The sequence below is a fragment of the Cygnus atratus genome, chromosome 6 (assembly GCF_013377495.2).
Source record: "Cygnus atratus isolate AKBS03 ecotype Queensland, Australia chromosome 6, CAtr_DNAZoo_HiC_assembly, whole genome shotgun sequence".
In the NCBI taxonomy this organism is placed as follows: Eukaryota; Metazoa; Chordata; class Aves; order Anseriformes; family Anatidae; genus Cygnus; species Cygnus atratus.
The window spans coordinates 10,568,210-10,585,530 of NC_066367.1; the positions used below are offsets into that span (position 1 = coordinate 10,568,210).

Genomic DNA, 17,321 nt, shown 5'->3' on the forward strand with positions numbered 1-17,321 from the left:
CTGAAAAAGTCCCCAGGCTAGAGCGGAAAGCAACAGCTCTCATCTCCTTTCACAGCTCCCAGGGGTGCCACCGTAGGCGTGCAGAGGTGACAAGAGCTTTGTGGGGCTCGTGGCTGCAGGAGGTTTTTTGTGCCCGTCCTTTTCCCAAGGGTGGTGGTGTGTTGAGGGCTACTGAAAGCACACCTGAAGCATGCTAAGTCTATGGCTGATATGTAAAAGCAAAATTCTGGAGAAGTTCCTGGGAGCTTAGACTACATCTCCTGGAGCTGCAGGGCAGCGAGAGGAGCGATTGCTGGCCCTGCCTCAGTTTCCCCTGGGGGAATAGACCTGATCTCAGCTCTGCTGCTTAAAAAAAAAAAAGCATCGTGGCCAAGGATTTCTCTTTTTCCCAGTAAAGGATGAGGGGTCTTGGTGCTCCTGAAGGGGCAGCATGTCTCTGTACTGCACCTGACCTAAGGGTGAGAAGAGGGATCCTCAGCCCTAGCGCTGCTCTTCCCTTGAGAAGGGTTGCGAGGCCATCCTGCGGTGGTGCTGTGGTGCCTCTGGCTCGCTCTTCTGCCCTGAAGCTGCTCAGCCCACACAGCCTGGCTCCTAATTTACCCTAAAAAATCATCTCTCTGCACCACGGTTTGAATTCCTGGAGCATACCATTTTTTTTTTCCTGCCTGCTACATTAGCTGGGGCCTTGAGATGAAAGGTTCGTTAGCATCGCTGTCTGCCAGGGGGATAAACAAGTTGCTGTCACCTTCCACTGAGCTACCTGCACTGCCTTGGAAGGGGAAATCGGCTTTTTCCTTGCTTTCTCCCTGCAGGATGCAGCGTGCCAGCAATGCCGTAGTGTCCTCTGCTAGGCACAGCTGAAATGATGGGATGTGCCCCGGCCCTGTGTACCACCGTGCCGTCCAGCCCCTCTCCGTCACTGGCACCCGGAGCCCTGCGCAGAAATTTATGCTCTTACGTGCAGTTATGTCTCCTCTTGTCTGTTTTCAGAGCTGGCTGTGAGCTGGTTGATTTCCGTCCCAAAACGTGCTCCTTCATCTTGGGCTTGTGAGAGGCCAAGTTTTAGCAAATTGTCAGTTAAGAATAAGGGCAATTCCCTAAAATTGAATGGGTTTTTTAGTTTACTTTGGTTTTCATTTGAGATTTTGCCCATTTCCTCTCCTCCTTATTTCCATTGGCAAAGGGAAAACAAACAGCAGGACAAACTAGGCAAATCTAAGGACAGTGAAAGGAAAAGAAGAGGAAGGTTGGTTTCTGCTGCTGTTTTATTTTGATTTTGTTAGAGATCTCTTCAAACTGAAACAAAATCTATGGGATAGGCTTTTTGCATCCTCCCTGCTTTTTCCCTAGCTCCTTTCCTCACAGGATCCCAGACTGGCTGAGGTGGGGAAGCGACCCCCCAGGCCCACCCGCCCCAGCCCCGCTCCAGCAGGGGCACCCTGGTGCCCAGCCCCACGTCCCGGCGCCTCCTGAAGCTCCCCAAGGAGGAGACCCCACAGGCTCTGGGCAGCCTGTGCCAGGGCTGCGGCACCCGCCCAGCACAGAAGTGCTGCCTGGTGCTCAGAGGGAGCCTCCTGGGCTCCTGGCTGTGCCCAGGGCCTCTCGGCCTGGCGCTGGGCACCGCTGGATGGAGCCCGGCTCTGTGCTCTGTGCCCTCCCCTCAGGTGTCTGTGGACGTGGACGTGCTGGGGCCCAGCCCTGGGCCCATGGCTCCAGGTGCCTTACAGCAGCGCTGAGCAGAGGGGAAGGATCACCGCCCTCGGCCTGCTGGCCGCACTGTGCCTAACGCAGCCCCGGTGCCGCCAGCCCTCTTGGTGACCAGGGCACGCTGCTGGCCCGTGCTCAGCGCGGTGCCCACCAGGACCCCAGGGCCCTTCCTGCAGAGCTGCTTCCCAGCTGGGTGCCCCAGCGTGTCCCGGGGCCTGGGGCTGCTCCTCCCCGGGGGCAGGACTCTGCACCTCTCCTGGCTGGGCTCCCCCAGGCTCCTGCCAGCCCATCTCTGCGGCCTGTCCCTGTCCCTCTGGGTGGCCGCACGGCCCTCTGCTCGCTCCTCCCGGCTGGGGGCCCTCTGCCACATCGGCCACATCAGTAATGAAGATGTGAAACAGGACTGGACCTCCACCTACCTAAAATGTATTGAGTTGAACAACAACATCAAAAAAAAAAAAAACAGCTGCAGATGTGATTTATTTATTTTATTCTGTTCATCTGATCTGATATTAGTTTTTGTTTGTTTGTTTTTTCTCATGTCCAGGTAGAGGTAGTCTACTAGTAGAGTCTACTAGTAGAGGTAGTCTACTAGTAGAGGCATCTACTGATGTAGAGCTTGTTTGCAGCAGGGTACTCAGACAACTTCTCCATGAGGCCATGTAAGATGCTCTTGTAAGTTTTCCAACAGTTGCTGGAAGTCAACCCCATGCCCAGGGTTAGCTGAAACCACCACAACTGGGTTCAGTTCAATTTCCCTCTACCCCCATTAGCCATGCAGTGATGAATCCCTCGCACAACATGCCGGTAGAAGGCTGTAAAACCACACCGAGCTGCTTTGCTTTTTCCTGCAGCCCTCCTTCCTCTCGCTGCCCTGCCTGTCCATTTCTTGCCCTTTCAGTTCATATTCCACGGTGCAATGGGCAGTGCAAGGTCTCACTGCGTCTCTTGTCCAGGAGCACCAAGCAGTGCTGCTGCCACCTGGCTCCAACCAGGACCATGGGGACAGCCAGAGCTGTCACTTCACAAACACGGGGAGCCGTGAAAGCTGTGTTTTGAAAGGAAGTCAGAGCTCATGCACCATGGGGACTCCCTCCCTGTGTCCCAAGGAAGAGATTTCCTTGTATTTACCAGGGGCAGGAGGAGGGCAGGGAAAGGCAGGGGATGAAAAGCAACAGTCAGCATTGCTCCTTGGCAGACTACAGATGGCACAAACGCCCGAGAGAATCAGGCAAAAGGAAAGGCTGAATGAGGCTCCACCTGCCCCCTTTGCCTTCTCTTCCGTTCTGCACGCATGTGTGAGCACTGCCAGCAGCTTCCTGGCGGGTGAGACACTTCTCACAGCATGTATGGCCCATGTGTCTGAGATGAGGAGCAGGACCACTCTCCTGAAGCCAACTTAGTGGCTTGCACTAAGTATGTGCCGTTTCAGTCTGCACTAGAGAGCAGCAGTACCAGGTACTTGCCAGGGCTCCTTTGCAAAGGACTGCCATGGCACACTGGGATGCCCCGTCCTGTTCTGAGCCCCAGATTTTGTTAAGGTCTTTTCTGCCCGAGGCCTGGACATGCCTTTTCTATAACTAGTAGTGGGGAGTGTGGCAGCCACAGAATAAAACCTCTCAGCAAGTGCTGCTTCACCAAGTGATGAAATGATAATGCTGAGAACCAGCTTTTGTGTGCTCAGGTGGCTTTCACTGAGTACACCTCACAGTGTTGAACCAAAACTTTCCTTTCTCCATCTCTCTCTTCAAGACTGACAAGTGACAGCCCCATGTCTCTCAAGCCAGAAAACACATGGACCATTATTGTTAGTAGTGGGGATTTATTTATAGGGCTGGGGTTTGGGTCTTTAGGATCATTTACAAAATCAGATGGGTTTTTAAAAATACTTCCACAGATCACATCACCCAACTGGTAATCTCCAGATACAGAACTCTGGTCAACTTGGTGAAACACCAGTGGCTTTAAAACCACTTTCATGCTGAAGCCTTAATCAAGCTCAGGGTATTGTAAACACACACAAAGCCCATTTAAGATGTGCATCTAGCTTGGCTTATGTGACACATAATGTCAGATTACAACATTTGCCTCTTCTATAACAACAGCTGTAGAAGGATTTCAAAGTGCTTGATAAACCTGACAGTCTTACACTAGAGCAAGTGGTTCTCCCAAAGCCCTTGTGAAGGGAAAGGGCTTGTGAAAAATCCCTGTATGTCTCCCTTACAAATAGAGGTTAAAAAAATGTCACCATGAGTCCTCTGTACACCAAGAAGTGGAAGCCAGGAGCCTTGGACTTCACAACAGTATCTTCCCAAGTGACTGAAGTACTATTATACACATTATTTTAAAAAAACTAATTCTTAATTAAAGATAAAAATTATATCAATGAAACAACTCTTCCTGTGGCACTAGTTTAAAAGAATGATATTATTTCCTGATTGGAAACCAGTAATTATTTTAGTGAAATTTGAGGTGTTCTCTGATCCTTCTGGTCTGGAGCAGAGGTCTTGTCTCCCACCACTGTTTTCATCCACTAGTGGGACTTTGATTTGGTTGGCTTGCTTGTTCTTCCCTTCTTAAAGCAGCACCTGCGGCAGCAGAACATGCAGCACTTCAGAGAAATAAAGAGGGAGAGGAACACCACGGCCAGGAGGAAGGCAATGACATCCAGGGAGTGATACTGGATCCAGTTCAGGTCATGAGCAGCAGGTCGCAGGTGTGGAGCCCCTTTGTGTCTCATGACGAACTCCACCCAGTGCACGGCCAGGTCCAGAGGGTGGATGGGCCTGTCGAGGTGAAGTTCTGAGAGACGCTTGATGTTCTGCTTGTACCTGCCAAGACAAGACATTGGGTGTTTTCAATGACTTGTGCTTCTGAGACTCAGTCTCCCCCCCAAAAAATAGGATGTAGTGTCAGTTGTCTGATGGCCTGCTGGGGACTTATCCATATATTTACCACCACCACGAGAGGTAAAATAGCAAAGTTATGAACCCCAAAAAGTCCTGTTTTCAAGGGTAAACAAAGGAGAAAAAGTATCAGGAAAAAAAAGTAGAAAAGCTTAGCTTGAGCTGTCAGCAAAATCCTGGGATGAAAGGTGAAGGCATGAGTACGAAATGTGAGACTGAGTGTGGAAAAGCCATCCAGCTGAAGAGCAAGATGTACTAATATTATTAATGCTATAAGGACAGTGATTAGAAAATAATTGCATTAACGTACTATTTCCCAAAAACATGATGGCAAAGAGGATGCCAAGGACTGAGAGAGGCCCTAATCACAGGAGAGAATGGGAGAGTGGAAGAGGAGGGTATGTCTTAAGGCCCCCCTTTGCTGTGATGTCTCAAAACACCCTGGACATGCTGACAGCAATACTGTGCTGCCTAGAGGGGCTCCCTGTATTTCCTCAGCATACTGTGTGTATTTCCCCTGCTCTGTGCTGGAATTTACAGCATTGCTGAGCCAGGTAGTGGCTGTGCTCATACAATTCCTCATGAGTACCAGAAAGTAAAAAAAAATGACTAAGAAAACTGCTCCGTGGGTCTGTTGAGTAAATCCTACCTTCAGATGCAATACAGCCCCTGGACTATACTGAGGCACTGCCACTTGTTTCCTTCCTCCTGCTGCTGTGCAGATGGCATCACTGGGCAAGGCTAGCAGTATGCTATCCTTGTGGGAGCACTGAAACAGCAGAGGAGGCAAGCCTGGTCCACAAGCCTGTTCTCATCACCTAACGATTACAATCCTAGACAGTGAGATGGATGGTGCTGGTACAGGGGCAGAACAAGGTCAAGCATTGGCTTCTCAGCAATGTAACTTGGATATAAGAACAGATTAGCATTTTGTCAAGCTGGAAGTAAGAGTGCTGTCGATATACAACAGTAGAAGGAAAAAGGCTGTGCTTCTATTACTGACTTTTTATCATTAATAACTGTTTTCAAGGCGTTAGACATGTCTTCTGAAGTCATTTCAAGTATATTCAGTGTCAGTCCTGCTCCCCGTGACTCTACTCGCTTCGCGTTGTCCATCTGGTCTCCAAACAAAGGCATTAGTACCATTGGCACTGCATTGCATATGCCCTCGTAAACACCATGTGAGCCTCCGTGGGTAATAAAGGCACGAGTCTTAGGGTGAGCTGTGGAAGAAAGAGAGACTTGCTTAGCTATTTGATCCATTAAGTCATGGTAACACATCCCTGAGGAAAAACTTACACAAAAATGCCATTGATGGGTGTACATCAAGACAGTCACATGCATCATTACTTATGGGCAAACTTAATGCTGCAGAGAGCAGGACGTTATGGGAGACTAAATGAACCATGGATTGTAGAGCTCCATCTTGCTTTGAGTAATCTCTGAAAAGCCCAGTATAATCCTGCACAGATTTTAGGATAAAACCACAGCCAAGTGAAGTCAAAGTCAAATAAAAAACCAGAGTCCTTGCTTGCTTTTTTACCATTTCCTCCATTTGCTGGCGTTACAAGTCTCCCACGGCTGAGCCATGTTGTCTAACCAACAAATGCACTCCAGGCAATAACACATACAACATCACCACTTTAAAAGTGCAAGGACCTGTCTGGAAGTGCTCACTTGAGGAACTTAAATCCCCTCTTCAGTCTAAGAGACAACGACATGCCAAAAATCATGGCTGGGTGTTGAGACTGGGTAGTCAGAGACAAAGCTCCCCATCTTCAACAGTAAGGTAATCAAATGGTGGAAAACCTTTCCAAACAGTGTTGTTTCATAATTTTGCAATCTTGAAATTGCAATCAGATATGTTTCTAAATGACAAGCTCTGGTTCAAACAGCCAAGTCTGTAAGGAAGTCCTGTAACCCACTGCGATACTAAGAGTCAGCACAGATGATGGTAACGAGGGCCTGCACCTACATTATCAGATTAAAAGAAACCAGCTGGCATAACCCAAAGCATCTCAGACCTACCTAGAAGATCATTCTGTGGCAGCCATTTGACAAGCTTTACATTCTTCGGCAGGTTGGAGGGCACCTCTCCTGTGTATCGCCACAAAACCTTTGAAGGGAAGGAAACACAATGTCAATTCTTAGCAAACAGCCTCTTAAAGCTCCTCAGCTGGTTTGAAAAGCACAGCTAAAGGCATCTGTGGTGCACAAAATTTCTTTCATCAACAGCGGTGCAGAGCAGCAGGATGGTGTTTTCTTCTGGCATCAAGGAGCAGGACTAAGGGAGGACTGAGCACCCCGAAAGCCAAAGGTAATCTTACACTATATTTGAGTACAGTTTTGGATTGCTGTGCTGGAAGCAGGAAAGGGTAACTGTACCGTCTGAGGGACTGATCCCAAAGCATCTGCGATTTCTCTGGCTTTGTTCATAGGAATGTCAGAGACCATGGAGCCCAGTGAGAAGACAACAATGCCGTGCTCTCCAGAAGCATTCACGATGGCTTCGAATTCCTGTCAACACAAAGCAAAATCCTTACTTATTTACTTAGTCAAAATCCTTACTGTGTCATATGTGGTAACTTTTGTCAGGTTTCCACAAAAGCATCTAGAAAGGCAATAAAATGAATAGTCAACGTAGCGAGACCTATGACTAGGAAAATTGGTTATCTAGAAAATGAGGCCTGGGGAAAAAATGGGTGCAGGCTGTTGAGTGAAGGTATGTAGGGGTATGAGTGTTTGCAGAACTGGAGCCCAAACCAAGATTCAGAATGGACATGATGAAAAAAAATAAAAAATAAAACGGCTGTGTAGCAAAGTCTGCCTGCTCAAAGACATCAGTTTCTGTGAAATTAAAAAGATGGTGTACCAATTCAGTGGATCGGTTCATTATCATACTATTCCTGCCAACCAATCTGTAAATTGTGTTTTATTTTCACATTTATTGAATGCCAGATGAGCTGGATTTAGAGTTGATATTCTTCTTTTCAGACCATGCAGCTGCAAGAGAAGATTAAGATTTTTAAGTGTTCTGAAAGTACATAGCTTTAACTTATTGTATCTGGAATTTTGGTCTATTTTGACTGTGATAATATTGAACCACTACCAATTCTATTATCTGTTTTGTCTGTTTGATTTAAATAAAAGAGGAACTAGAAGATCTGTCACTGGAATCCAAGAGCAAAAGGATTTTGATACAAAGACAGCCAAAGGCTGGAGTGAAATTCCTGTGCCATAGAAAAATATTTGGTAAAGCCAGGGAAGGAAAGATGAAACCGGAGGGAATTGCTGTGAGCATCAGAGTTAAACAAGTGGAATAAAATGAACTGAGCCTAGCAATTGAAATGTAATCTCCAGGGCCTGAGGGGATAACTGAGACTGACTCCCTGAGGTTTTACTCTGTTCTGTATTTTTGTGGCTGACCCTTTCCTTTAGGCTGAATCCCAAATGGAAGGAACCTTTGAAAGCTTGCCGATACCAGCATGCTGAGCAGCTGACCTGATGCTCTCCTAAAGGCAAACAAGGTGGAATGTAATTCAGACTTGGTTCTGTCATACCAGCTGTCTCCGAAAACAGATTCTCCATTAAGTCATCGCAGATAGCTGGTTGGGAACTTAGGGCCCAGCTCTGTGTGAACTCATGGGCATCTGGGCACTGCAAAATCCTCCCAAGGTTACGGATGAGTTTTTGGCACACAATTCTTTGGCCAGTGGTTACTTGCTTTCCTTAGTTCCTGTTGCAGTAGAGCAGATACAGCTATATTTTATGGGGCATGTTTAGCCCCATTTATTTTCTATGGGACCAGTCACATCAGTTTTACTCTGTTCTTTAAAGGTTTTTCTGTGCCAAGGTCTAACTTCTGCTCAGAAACGCCACTACCTTTATGAAACTTTTTGCAACCCTCCTTTGAGAAATGGTGGACGCTTGCTGAAAAATAAGAGAAAGCTGAATGAATTAGGAGGAAGTGGGAAGTGGCAAATATCCCATATTTATCAAGTTTGGTAGAGTTCAATCAAAATACACTTGCAGTCCAGATTTGGGACAAAGTATTTTACTCAAAATAGGCAGAGCTCTTGCTGCTACAAGAGAGAAGGAAGGATTTCATTCACGTCTCTGAAATTCCTGCAGAACTGGTCATCTGCTCAAGGGAAGAGATCTTACCTGGTGTGTTGCATTACCCTAGGTAGCAGCAGTCTTGTAAACAGATATACAAAACGAAATTACTGGCAGATGGAAAATACTGGTGGCAAAGGAAAGGAGAAGCCCAGCTTTTCATGTATACTTGTCTGGCCATCTTAGGGGTCTTCCACAAAGTGATTTACTCCTCGTTGAACAAGGGATGAAGAGGTGCCAAGAGCTTTCCTCAGCCCCCTTCAGCTTGCTAGCCTGTTGCTGTTTGTCCCTGATAGGAGCCCCATCTAACGGTGGGAGGGAGCAGTGCAGTCATAGGCAAACGGGGAAAAAAAAAAATAACTAACCTTTGATAACGGTTTTTCCTGAGTGCAGCTTATGCCTCCGATCAAGACCATGTTAGGCATGACAGGCCTGGGATACTCAAACACAAAGTCATATTTCATGAGCCAAATAGATGCATGGCTTAAAATTTCTAGCAGTGTTGCCTCTTTCTGAAGGAATTCTTTGATCAAAAGATCATATGGAGAATAAAAAAAACTACAGGTTAGGGAACTGCTCAAGCTAACGATGATGTTGGCCACACGCTGGAGGAACCCCATGCGATCACTGTAGTGTGTGAAGAACCTAGGAATGTAAGAAGGAGGATTTGGGCAGAGGGTAGCATGGAAGTCCAGGCTGCATGGCAGTCCCCGCAGCAGGTACACAGAAGGTATGGAGAGATGTTCAGCCAGAATCTGTCCACATGGGAAAAAAGGATCCATAAAAACAACATCAAATGTGCTTTCTTCAAGGTATTTAATCAGCTCTTTGTCAGAAATAAGCATTTTGCAGGATTCAAAAAACATCGTTGTAATATTTGCCACTTTGGAGAATTTTTCCAAGAAGGGTCGAGGTGTGAAACTCTTATAGCCTAGCTTTTTAAATTCTGCCTCCAAGTACTCCCTGGTGTAAGGCACGGAGTATGTTTTCATGGTATAATGCACTGATGAATCTATCCACAGATTTATCTCTGGCGCAACAACCACTATTTCATGTCCTCTATGCCTGAGCCGCTCCACAACCGGCCGCATGCTGAGCCAGTGACTGCCATCGATGGGTACAACTAAAAGCTTTCCACCTTCACAAAATATCCACAGGAGAAGGAAAAACACAGCCCTGGAGGTAAGAAAATTAAATCCCGGATTCACAGAGGCCATTTTCCTTGCACTGCAGAATGTCAGCAAGGTTTTAAGTGGACGCAGAACTATTGTGAGGGACAAAGAATGGCTCATGGGGTACTTTGCTCTTCAATTTTTATGAAGGTAAATGTTTAATTCCCAATGGGCTGAACGCTAGCAGAAATTTGGGTAATCTTTAACTTTGGGTAAAGGTTGCATTTATTTTCTGTGCACACAGTGAAGGCTTTAGGCAAACGGGTACCATGGGGTAAAGTTGAATGTTTGAATTAACATTAGAGCATTCAAATGCTCGAGGGAGAGACGGCCAGCAACAAGCGATGCATTGCACTGAAAAGCTGAACGGAGTCATGAATGGGAGGCAGCACTAGCCAGGCAGTCACTGTCACTATCCAGGGACTGATATCCAGTGAATTATGAACTGAATTATGAACTCCCAGCCTTGAGTCTGTTCAGATGAGTGGATGCAATACTTGTAACAGGAGTCTGACCTTTGGAATATTTTGTGCCATTGAGGCAGCCTAAACAAGAAGTAATGATTGACAGAGATTTGATAGCCAGGGTGCTGATAAGGTTTACCTTCAGATTTGTTTGTATGTTGTAGCAGTTATCAAAGTGAAAGCCCTGGGTCTACGGTAGTAAATGTGATGCAAACTTGGCAATTACTTCTGCGGTTGCAACACTGCTGTGGTCTGAAATACAAAATAAATGACTGACATCTGCACTATTTACGCAGCCCACTAGGGAGATTTAGACAAGTTAGGGAGAGTGGGTAGATAGTTACAAACCTGAAGGCTTCTTTTTCAAATCATCCTCTTATATGCTGTCTTACATTGCTTCTTAGAAATTCAGAGTCAAAAGATCTCCCTTTCCTGTGTTTGATTGCCTGCCCTGCTAGGTTTTGGGGTATTCAGCCACATTATCAATCTCTATGGCACACCATAAGTGCCTGGGTTTACGCACAGAGTTAGTTCTGCATTTCCACTCTTTGTCCAATCAAGTCTCCTGCAATTAATCAATATTCCTCTTCTGTTATGGATATTAAATCTTCTGACATAGAATTATGTTGTCATTTATCTAAACACAGCATACATGCCACAAGTGTCTAATTTTATGGCAATATGCTTAGGCCAAGCTGAGCCATACCCATGCTGCTACATACCTTATACAACTCCACCTAAGCTTTCCCTGACAGAAACCCTTCAGGTGCTTGCAGTGCAGCAAAGCTAGGTTCTGGTGGCCATCTATCAGAGCCTAAACTTCCAAATCATGCCATCCTGGTATTCAATTGCATATCATCTCAAGCATAAATGTAGAACGAATACAGGAAGCACCTAAAAAAATCAAATCTTAAATTATAACTAATAAATGCTGCAATACTCTCAACTTAAACAATGACAAACCTCTGGTAATGGTTTATTCTGCTCACAGTTGATGCCTCCAATATAGACCATATTTTGGGATTATTGGCCATGTATACTCAAAAACAATCATAGCTTTTGAGTTTTTTCACAGAGAAATAATAGGACTGGAACTATTTATCAAAGCATCCATTTGCATTATGAGATAAATTCTCTTATTTTAAATAAAGCAGATAACAAAATAAATGCTCTGAAAACCTAACCAGGAGGTTTTTCACACGCTCTGTAAATATGATGTGATCTGAACTGGATGTGAAAGTACTTGTCACATAAGAAAAAGCCAGTGACTTCCATCCTGAGGCACGACCAAGCTGCCAAGCTCCAGAAAGAAAGAAAGAGAACAAGCTCAGCACGTATCCGGTACCTCCACATGACGGCCATGGGGCTGCTGGCAGAAAAAGAATTCCTTCCTACTTATCCCAATCAGTATGAAAGCAGAAAATAGTTGTACCTCATTTATGCCTTGATCTTTAATCTTTATGTCTACAAAATGATTGCTAAAACAGGTTGTTGGAGTTCAAAGATTACATTTTACACTGCGATAAAAGCATTGATACGAGTGCTATCAAAGGATGTCAGGCAAGAAGCATTTTCATGTACTTAAGTTATCTTAAATGATTTAGCACAGTTCACCATGGTCTTTGATTAACAGAGGTAGCAGCTGTTTGTAGAGGGATTTTCGTAAGTCAGGGCAGTTTGAAGTGACTTACTGTCCTGTGCCAGATTCAAGACTGCCCAACTTTCATGGCTGCTGAATTTCTCCAGAGAGCTTACCATAAAAGAAGCATATTGTTCAGCAGTATTGCACTACTGATATGGAAGTCCTAAAGCCCTGACTTTCCCTCCTGCACCTTTGCTAGGAGAGATGCCCAGAGTTCACCATGTCCTCAGCAGTAAGCGGGAGCTAGCACACCAAGGAGTGGTGTCACCAAAGTTTGAGTAACATATTAACCAAAAGCTTTTTTATATAAGCAATGATGAAGCAGAATACACAGTCCTTACTCAAGAGGAGTTACAAGAATTCGTAGGTGAGTGGTTTGAGGCTAAACTCCTTTTTGAGAGTTCTGATGCATCAGAAAACACAGTCCTTGGCCAAGAGGGGGCATTAGAGTTTTTAGGTGAGAGGTTCTGTGCCAAACTTTGTTGAAAGCTCTTAATAACAGCAACTTTTCAAAAGAAGCTAGTAAGGCTGGGCTGTGGTACGAGCCAATAGGATGTGCGCCAAACTTCTGTACTGTGGTCACCAGAAGAAGGGGAGGACAGAGCTTCCGAGCTGCTTCTGCATGTACTATGCTAAGATTTTTAACGCAAAACAAAAATACCTATATTGGAAGTCCTGTTCCCTGTCACACTCTAAAGTAGCCTACAACTACTTTACACAGAGAACGATGACAATGGAGTCAAGTTTCCTGGGTAGCAGCAGCGATACAGCATAGGGTAATGGCCACAAATGGCAGCTTGAGAGATTCGGACTGAGCATTTGGAAAATGCTCCAATGCTATTTACCTCCAGTGTTTTGAAAGCTTGCTTGTATAACACCACAGATTCCATGATCTAATGTTGAGGATAGTCCCACTCCAAGGACTTTTTTCAATATCCAGATCAGGTTGATTTGAGTAGAATTTAAGTCCCTTATTACTCTTGAGAACCTGGGCTGAAGCTGCAGCAACTGATGCAAGGGGTAACAAGTGGATACCCAAGTGGGTGAATGAAATCGGTGACTGTAAACAAAGCACTGCCTGCAGATAGGGAGATCATGCAGAAGCACAGAAAAACTTTCAAGATAAACCTAGGAGAGTGGATATCTGCAGTTTGTGCTTGAAAGAAGGGACTGACCAAGCAGGTCTCATCTACCCTTAAGTCATGGAAAGGGAAAAGGTGGATGCCAAAAGTTTGCAAACTTACAAAAGTTATTAGACAAACTGGACTAGAAGAAAAAATCTCTAGAGGCCTATTGAGTACAACAATAACATTTCTAAACCACAGCCTGGAAACTGAGAGAACATTTTTGGGAAACACTACTATTTCCTCGCCCTGTTCTACAACACCTCTCTGCATATCTCCTGCTGCCTGCTGCCTGCGATTGGGCACTGCTGCTCCTTTGGTCTGACAAATGGTATGACAGCTCTTGTGGAAGACCACACAGTCAACAACTTTTCTTCACTACTTCCAAGAACCATAATGAGCATCCTAGCTGGAGTTCAGCTTCCTTGACCTCTGGGTCAGAAAGAAATTAGGAAGTTAGTGCCCTCTGGATTCACAGACAGGAAGATGGGCCCATCTAAAACTATGTATAGGAATGGTAGCTGAACAAGAGCAGTTGCTGGCTGGAGAAGAGAAACTTTTATGTCTCCAACCAGTCACACCTGAAAGAAGAGAGCACTGAGCAGTTTCTTCATGCTGTGCACGTCTGCAAGAATTGGCTTGGAGCAGCCGGGAGTGATGGGAAACCTTGTTCATGGAAGAGCTACCTTTGCCAAAGGTACCTGATTGTGATAAGCACAATCCAAGGCTAATACTAAAAGTATCCTAAAAGGTTTATTTCTGTAGGAGGTTCTTCATGTAGTACAAAAAAAATTAAAAATTTAACAGAGGTAGACAGAAGGTATTCTGTCATGTGGCAGACAGAGAGTTAGGTGCACTACCTATGTGTGCATCTTCACATTTCAGTGATAAAGAGGAAAAGATCTCACTGTGACAAGGAGATGCAGCATTACATATACCCTGATGTAGCAGTATACAACCAGGTATATACAACCCCAGAGTAGCGGATATCCTGTTATCGCTACCCTATGGTAACGTATAAGGGGCCCTCGGATCTTGTATTTGATGTATAGTCCCTTCCACATAGTCTTTAAGCTCTGCTAACATTTCAGTCAAACATGTATCTATCTGTGTAACACTAATATATAGTGCCATAAAACAACATTAAAGAGATTCAAAACAATCAAACAAACAAACAAAAAAATAAGGCTAACAGCATGTTCATAAAAATTCAAAGGTTGTGTCACAGGATTTGAAGAAACACACAAACACCTGCAACTGATCCATGTGTATATAAGTCCAGAGACGGAAGTCCACTAGTGGAATTGTAAATTCAGCCCTTCCAAAGGCAAAGGAAAAAAAGAGATATTTATCAGGAGAAAGTAAAGCTAAAGTACAGAGTTGAGTGCCAAGGTTGTACACTGTAAACAGCACTGTAAATATCCCCAGCTGTAAGAATCAATGGTTATCTATTTGCAATTCTACAATTCCTGGCAGTCACAATGTACCTCTTATTAACCACCAAAATCCTTTTTTAAATTCATTCACAGTTTTTGTCTACAGAAAAAAAACTGCTGGTGGTGAGCCAGGTTTTTTCGGTACATGCTGTCAAATGTACTTCCTTTTGTTTGCTTTAAACTTGCTGTCTCCTCATTTCACTGCTAGTCATAGGTCAAGTACTGGGAGAAATGATGCATATCAGTTCCCCTTTCACCGTCTTTACACTTTCCAGGATTTTATAGACCACTGTTATAGATCCTCTGTCATAATTCTTTTTACAGGTTTGTCTATACAGTTTATTTCATCTCTGCCTTTCTAGATGGAGTGCCTAGTTTGAATACTCTTTAAAATGCTTCATTTTTACTGTGTGAGGTTCAGCTTTTCCTTAAAGTTAAGTCCTATTTCAACGCTTTGCAAATTCAATATCTGAAAAACTTTACAGGAACTTATTTCTAAAAATGCAAGGTACAGTGTTGCTCTGAGAACCACAAAATATATTTGAGTACACATAATAATTAAAAAAAAAAAACTTAAATAAATTCAACTTTGATCTTAGAAGAATAAAGTAACCCAACATATTTAAGTTTTAATATGCCTATTTTTACTTCAAATAAGGAGCATTAATGATTAATGGCATGGGATATGCAAAAAAAAAAAAAAAAAAGCCACAGGTTGGAGAAATGGGTCACCAGAAACCTCATGAAGGTCAGCAAAGGCAAAAGCAAAGTTTTTGTTAAACAACCACCCTAGTGAAAGGCATAAAGAACACAATACCAGGCTCTTCTCAGAGATTCACAGTGACAGGACAAGAGGCAGCAGACACAAGCTGCAAAATGGAAACTTCCTTTGATTTAAGAAAATGTGTTCACTAGAAGGGCTGGTCATAGAAGACAGTGAACTTGGTGAGACACAGAATGGAGCAACCTGAACTGAGTGAACATGCTTTGACTCCTGCTTATTCAATCCTTCTGGCTGGATGAGGCCTGCAAACATCCTTCATGCTCCAGTATTTTCTGAGTTTATTACAACTCAAAACATCGAGATTTTTTTTTAAAGAAGAGGGAGGGATAGAGAGGAAATCAGAAATGACAAGGCAAGCCATAGGCTAAGCAAAGGTCACCTTAAACAAAATTCTCTCATGCAGAAGATGCTTATAAATGGCAAACACCACAACAACAGCCTGAGTGGAGAGACCATGAGAAACCTGCTCTAGAGTCAAAGCTGGCTTTGACCAGAGGGCACATGACTAATGAGGAGTTTCCCAGAGGTAATTTAATTTACAACACTTCCTTCATTTTTACACTGAGATATTCAGATGTCTTCATTGAAAGAAGTACTGGCACCTCTTGGTAAATGAAAAGCAGCTTTAGATGCTTTTACTAGCACCCACTTAAAGAGACTTTCTAACATACCCTGTGTTGCAGCTTCTCAGTGTGCATAAAATCCCGCAAGAATGACAAGAAAAAAACAGAGTATGACCCACCTGAGTTAGCTTCCTGTGAGCACAATTTACTCCACTAACCAAAATCATGTTGGGCATCAGTGGTCTTGGATAATGTAAAACAAAGTCTAATTTTATGAGCCAAATGGAAGCCTTGCGTAAGAGATCTGGCACAGTCACGTCACGCTGAAGGAACTCAGAAGCCAGTTTGGAGTAAGGTTGAAAAACAAAATCACAGAGAAAAAAATTGGGGATGTCAAAGATTACATTCTTCACACGCTGGAGAAAATTCATGCGGTCTGTATTGTCTGTAAATACCCTGGGGACATAAGAAGGGGGATTGGGACACTGAGTGGCTTCAAATTCCAAGTCACACGGTATTTGCTGCAAATAAAACACAGAAGGAACTGAAAGGTGGTCGGCCAGTATCTGCCCACAGGGTAGTATTGGATCTGTAAAGACAGCATCAAACTTACTCTCCTCAAGATATCTGATAAGCTCTTTGTTGTACAGTAAGTGTTCACAGGTAGACAGGAACATGGCAGAAGTATTTTTCACACCCTCATACGTTTTAACAAGTCTTTCCAGGAAGGATCCTTCTTCAAATGTTTGCTGTCCAGTTCTCCGGAAAGTGGTATCCATCTCTTCCTGCGTGAAAGGGACTGGGTACATTTTCATAACAAAACTCTTTGTTGGCTTTATGTATAAACTGACTTCTGGTGCAACGATGACTATTTCATGCCCTTTCACCTTGAGACCATCCAACACTTCCCGCATGCTGAGCCAATGACTCCCATCTACGGGCACCACCAGCAGTTTCCCACCAGCAGCCAGACTGAGCACGGACAGGAGCAGAACCAGCGTCACTGCGACTTGTGGATGAGAAGCTGGCACTGGGGCCATTCCTGCAGAAACCCGGTGAGTGCTGCCCAGAAAGAAGTCTGCAGGCAGCACTGAAGCAACAGCACCATCTCTGTGCTTTAAGCGATTTGTGCTACACCGTAACTTTTGATCCTCAGAGGTATTTACTGTATGGTAAATGTATAATCCTTGATTTCATAAAAGGCTGGATAACAAGTACTAAGTTCAGCCAACTCCATAGGAAGGTGGTACATGTAGTGAATACGTCAGAGAAGCAGCATCTGTTTCTAGAAAAGGAACAATAAAGTGTGACCCTGGAAGGAGGCAGGGGTGGTTCCGGGTGGGGTTGTGCTTCTCATACCCTAAGCATCAGGGCAGTACTAGCAGTCCCTGCAAAGACACAGCTGAA

At 44.5% G+C, this 17,321-nt stretch overlaps 1 protein-coding gene across 2 annotated transcripts in view; it reads right to left on the reverse strand.

Moving 5' to 3' along the window:
* Positions 1–2,206: 2,206 nt before the first annotated feature.
* The window catches only part of LOC118243162 (UDP-glucuronosyltransferase 1A1-like), a 31,560-nt gene continuing 16,445 nt past the window's right edge, over positions 2,207–17,321 (reverse strand). The window contains exons 1-6 of one of the 2 annotated variants that reach the window (XM_035537008.2): positions 16,232–16,954; positions 9,095–9,235; positions 6,999–7,130; positions 6,642–6,729; positions 5,617–5,836; positions 2,207–4,538 (exon numbers count right to left, since the gene is read on the reverse strand). In XM_035537008.2, the coding sequence (XP_035392901.1) occupies positions 4,241–4,538; positions 5,617–5,836; positions 6,642–6,729; positions 6,999–7,130; positions 9,095–9,235; positions 16,232–16,954 (1,602 nt within the window). In that variant the 3' untranslated portion in view covers positions 2,207–4,240. Of the gene's footprint in view, positions 4,539–5,616; positions 5,837–6,641; positions 6,730–6,998; positions 7,131–9,094; positions 9,236–16,231; positions 16,955–17,321 lie in introns of those variants that run through there. The other variant, XM_035537007.2, reaches the window with a different exon arrangement.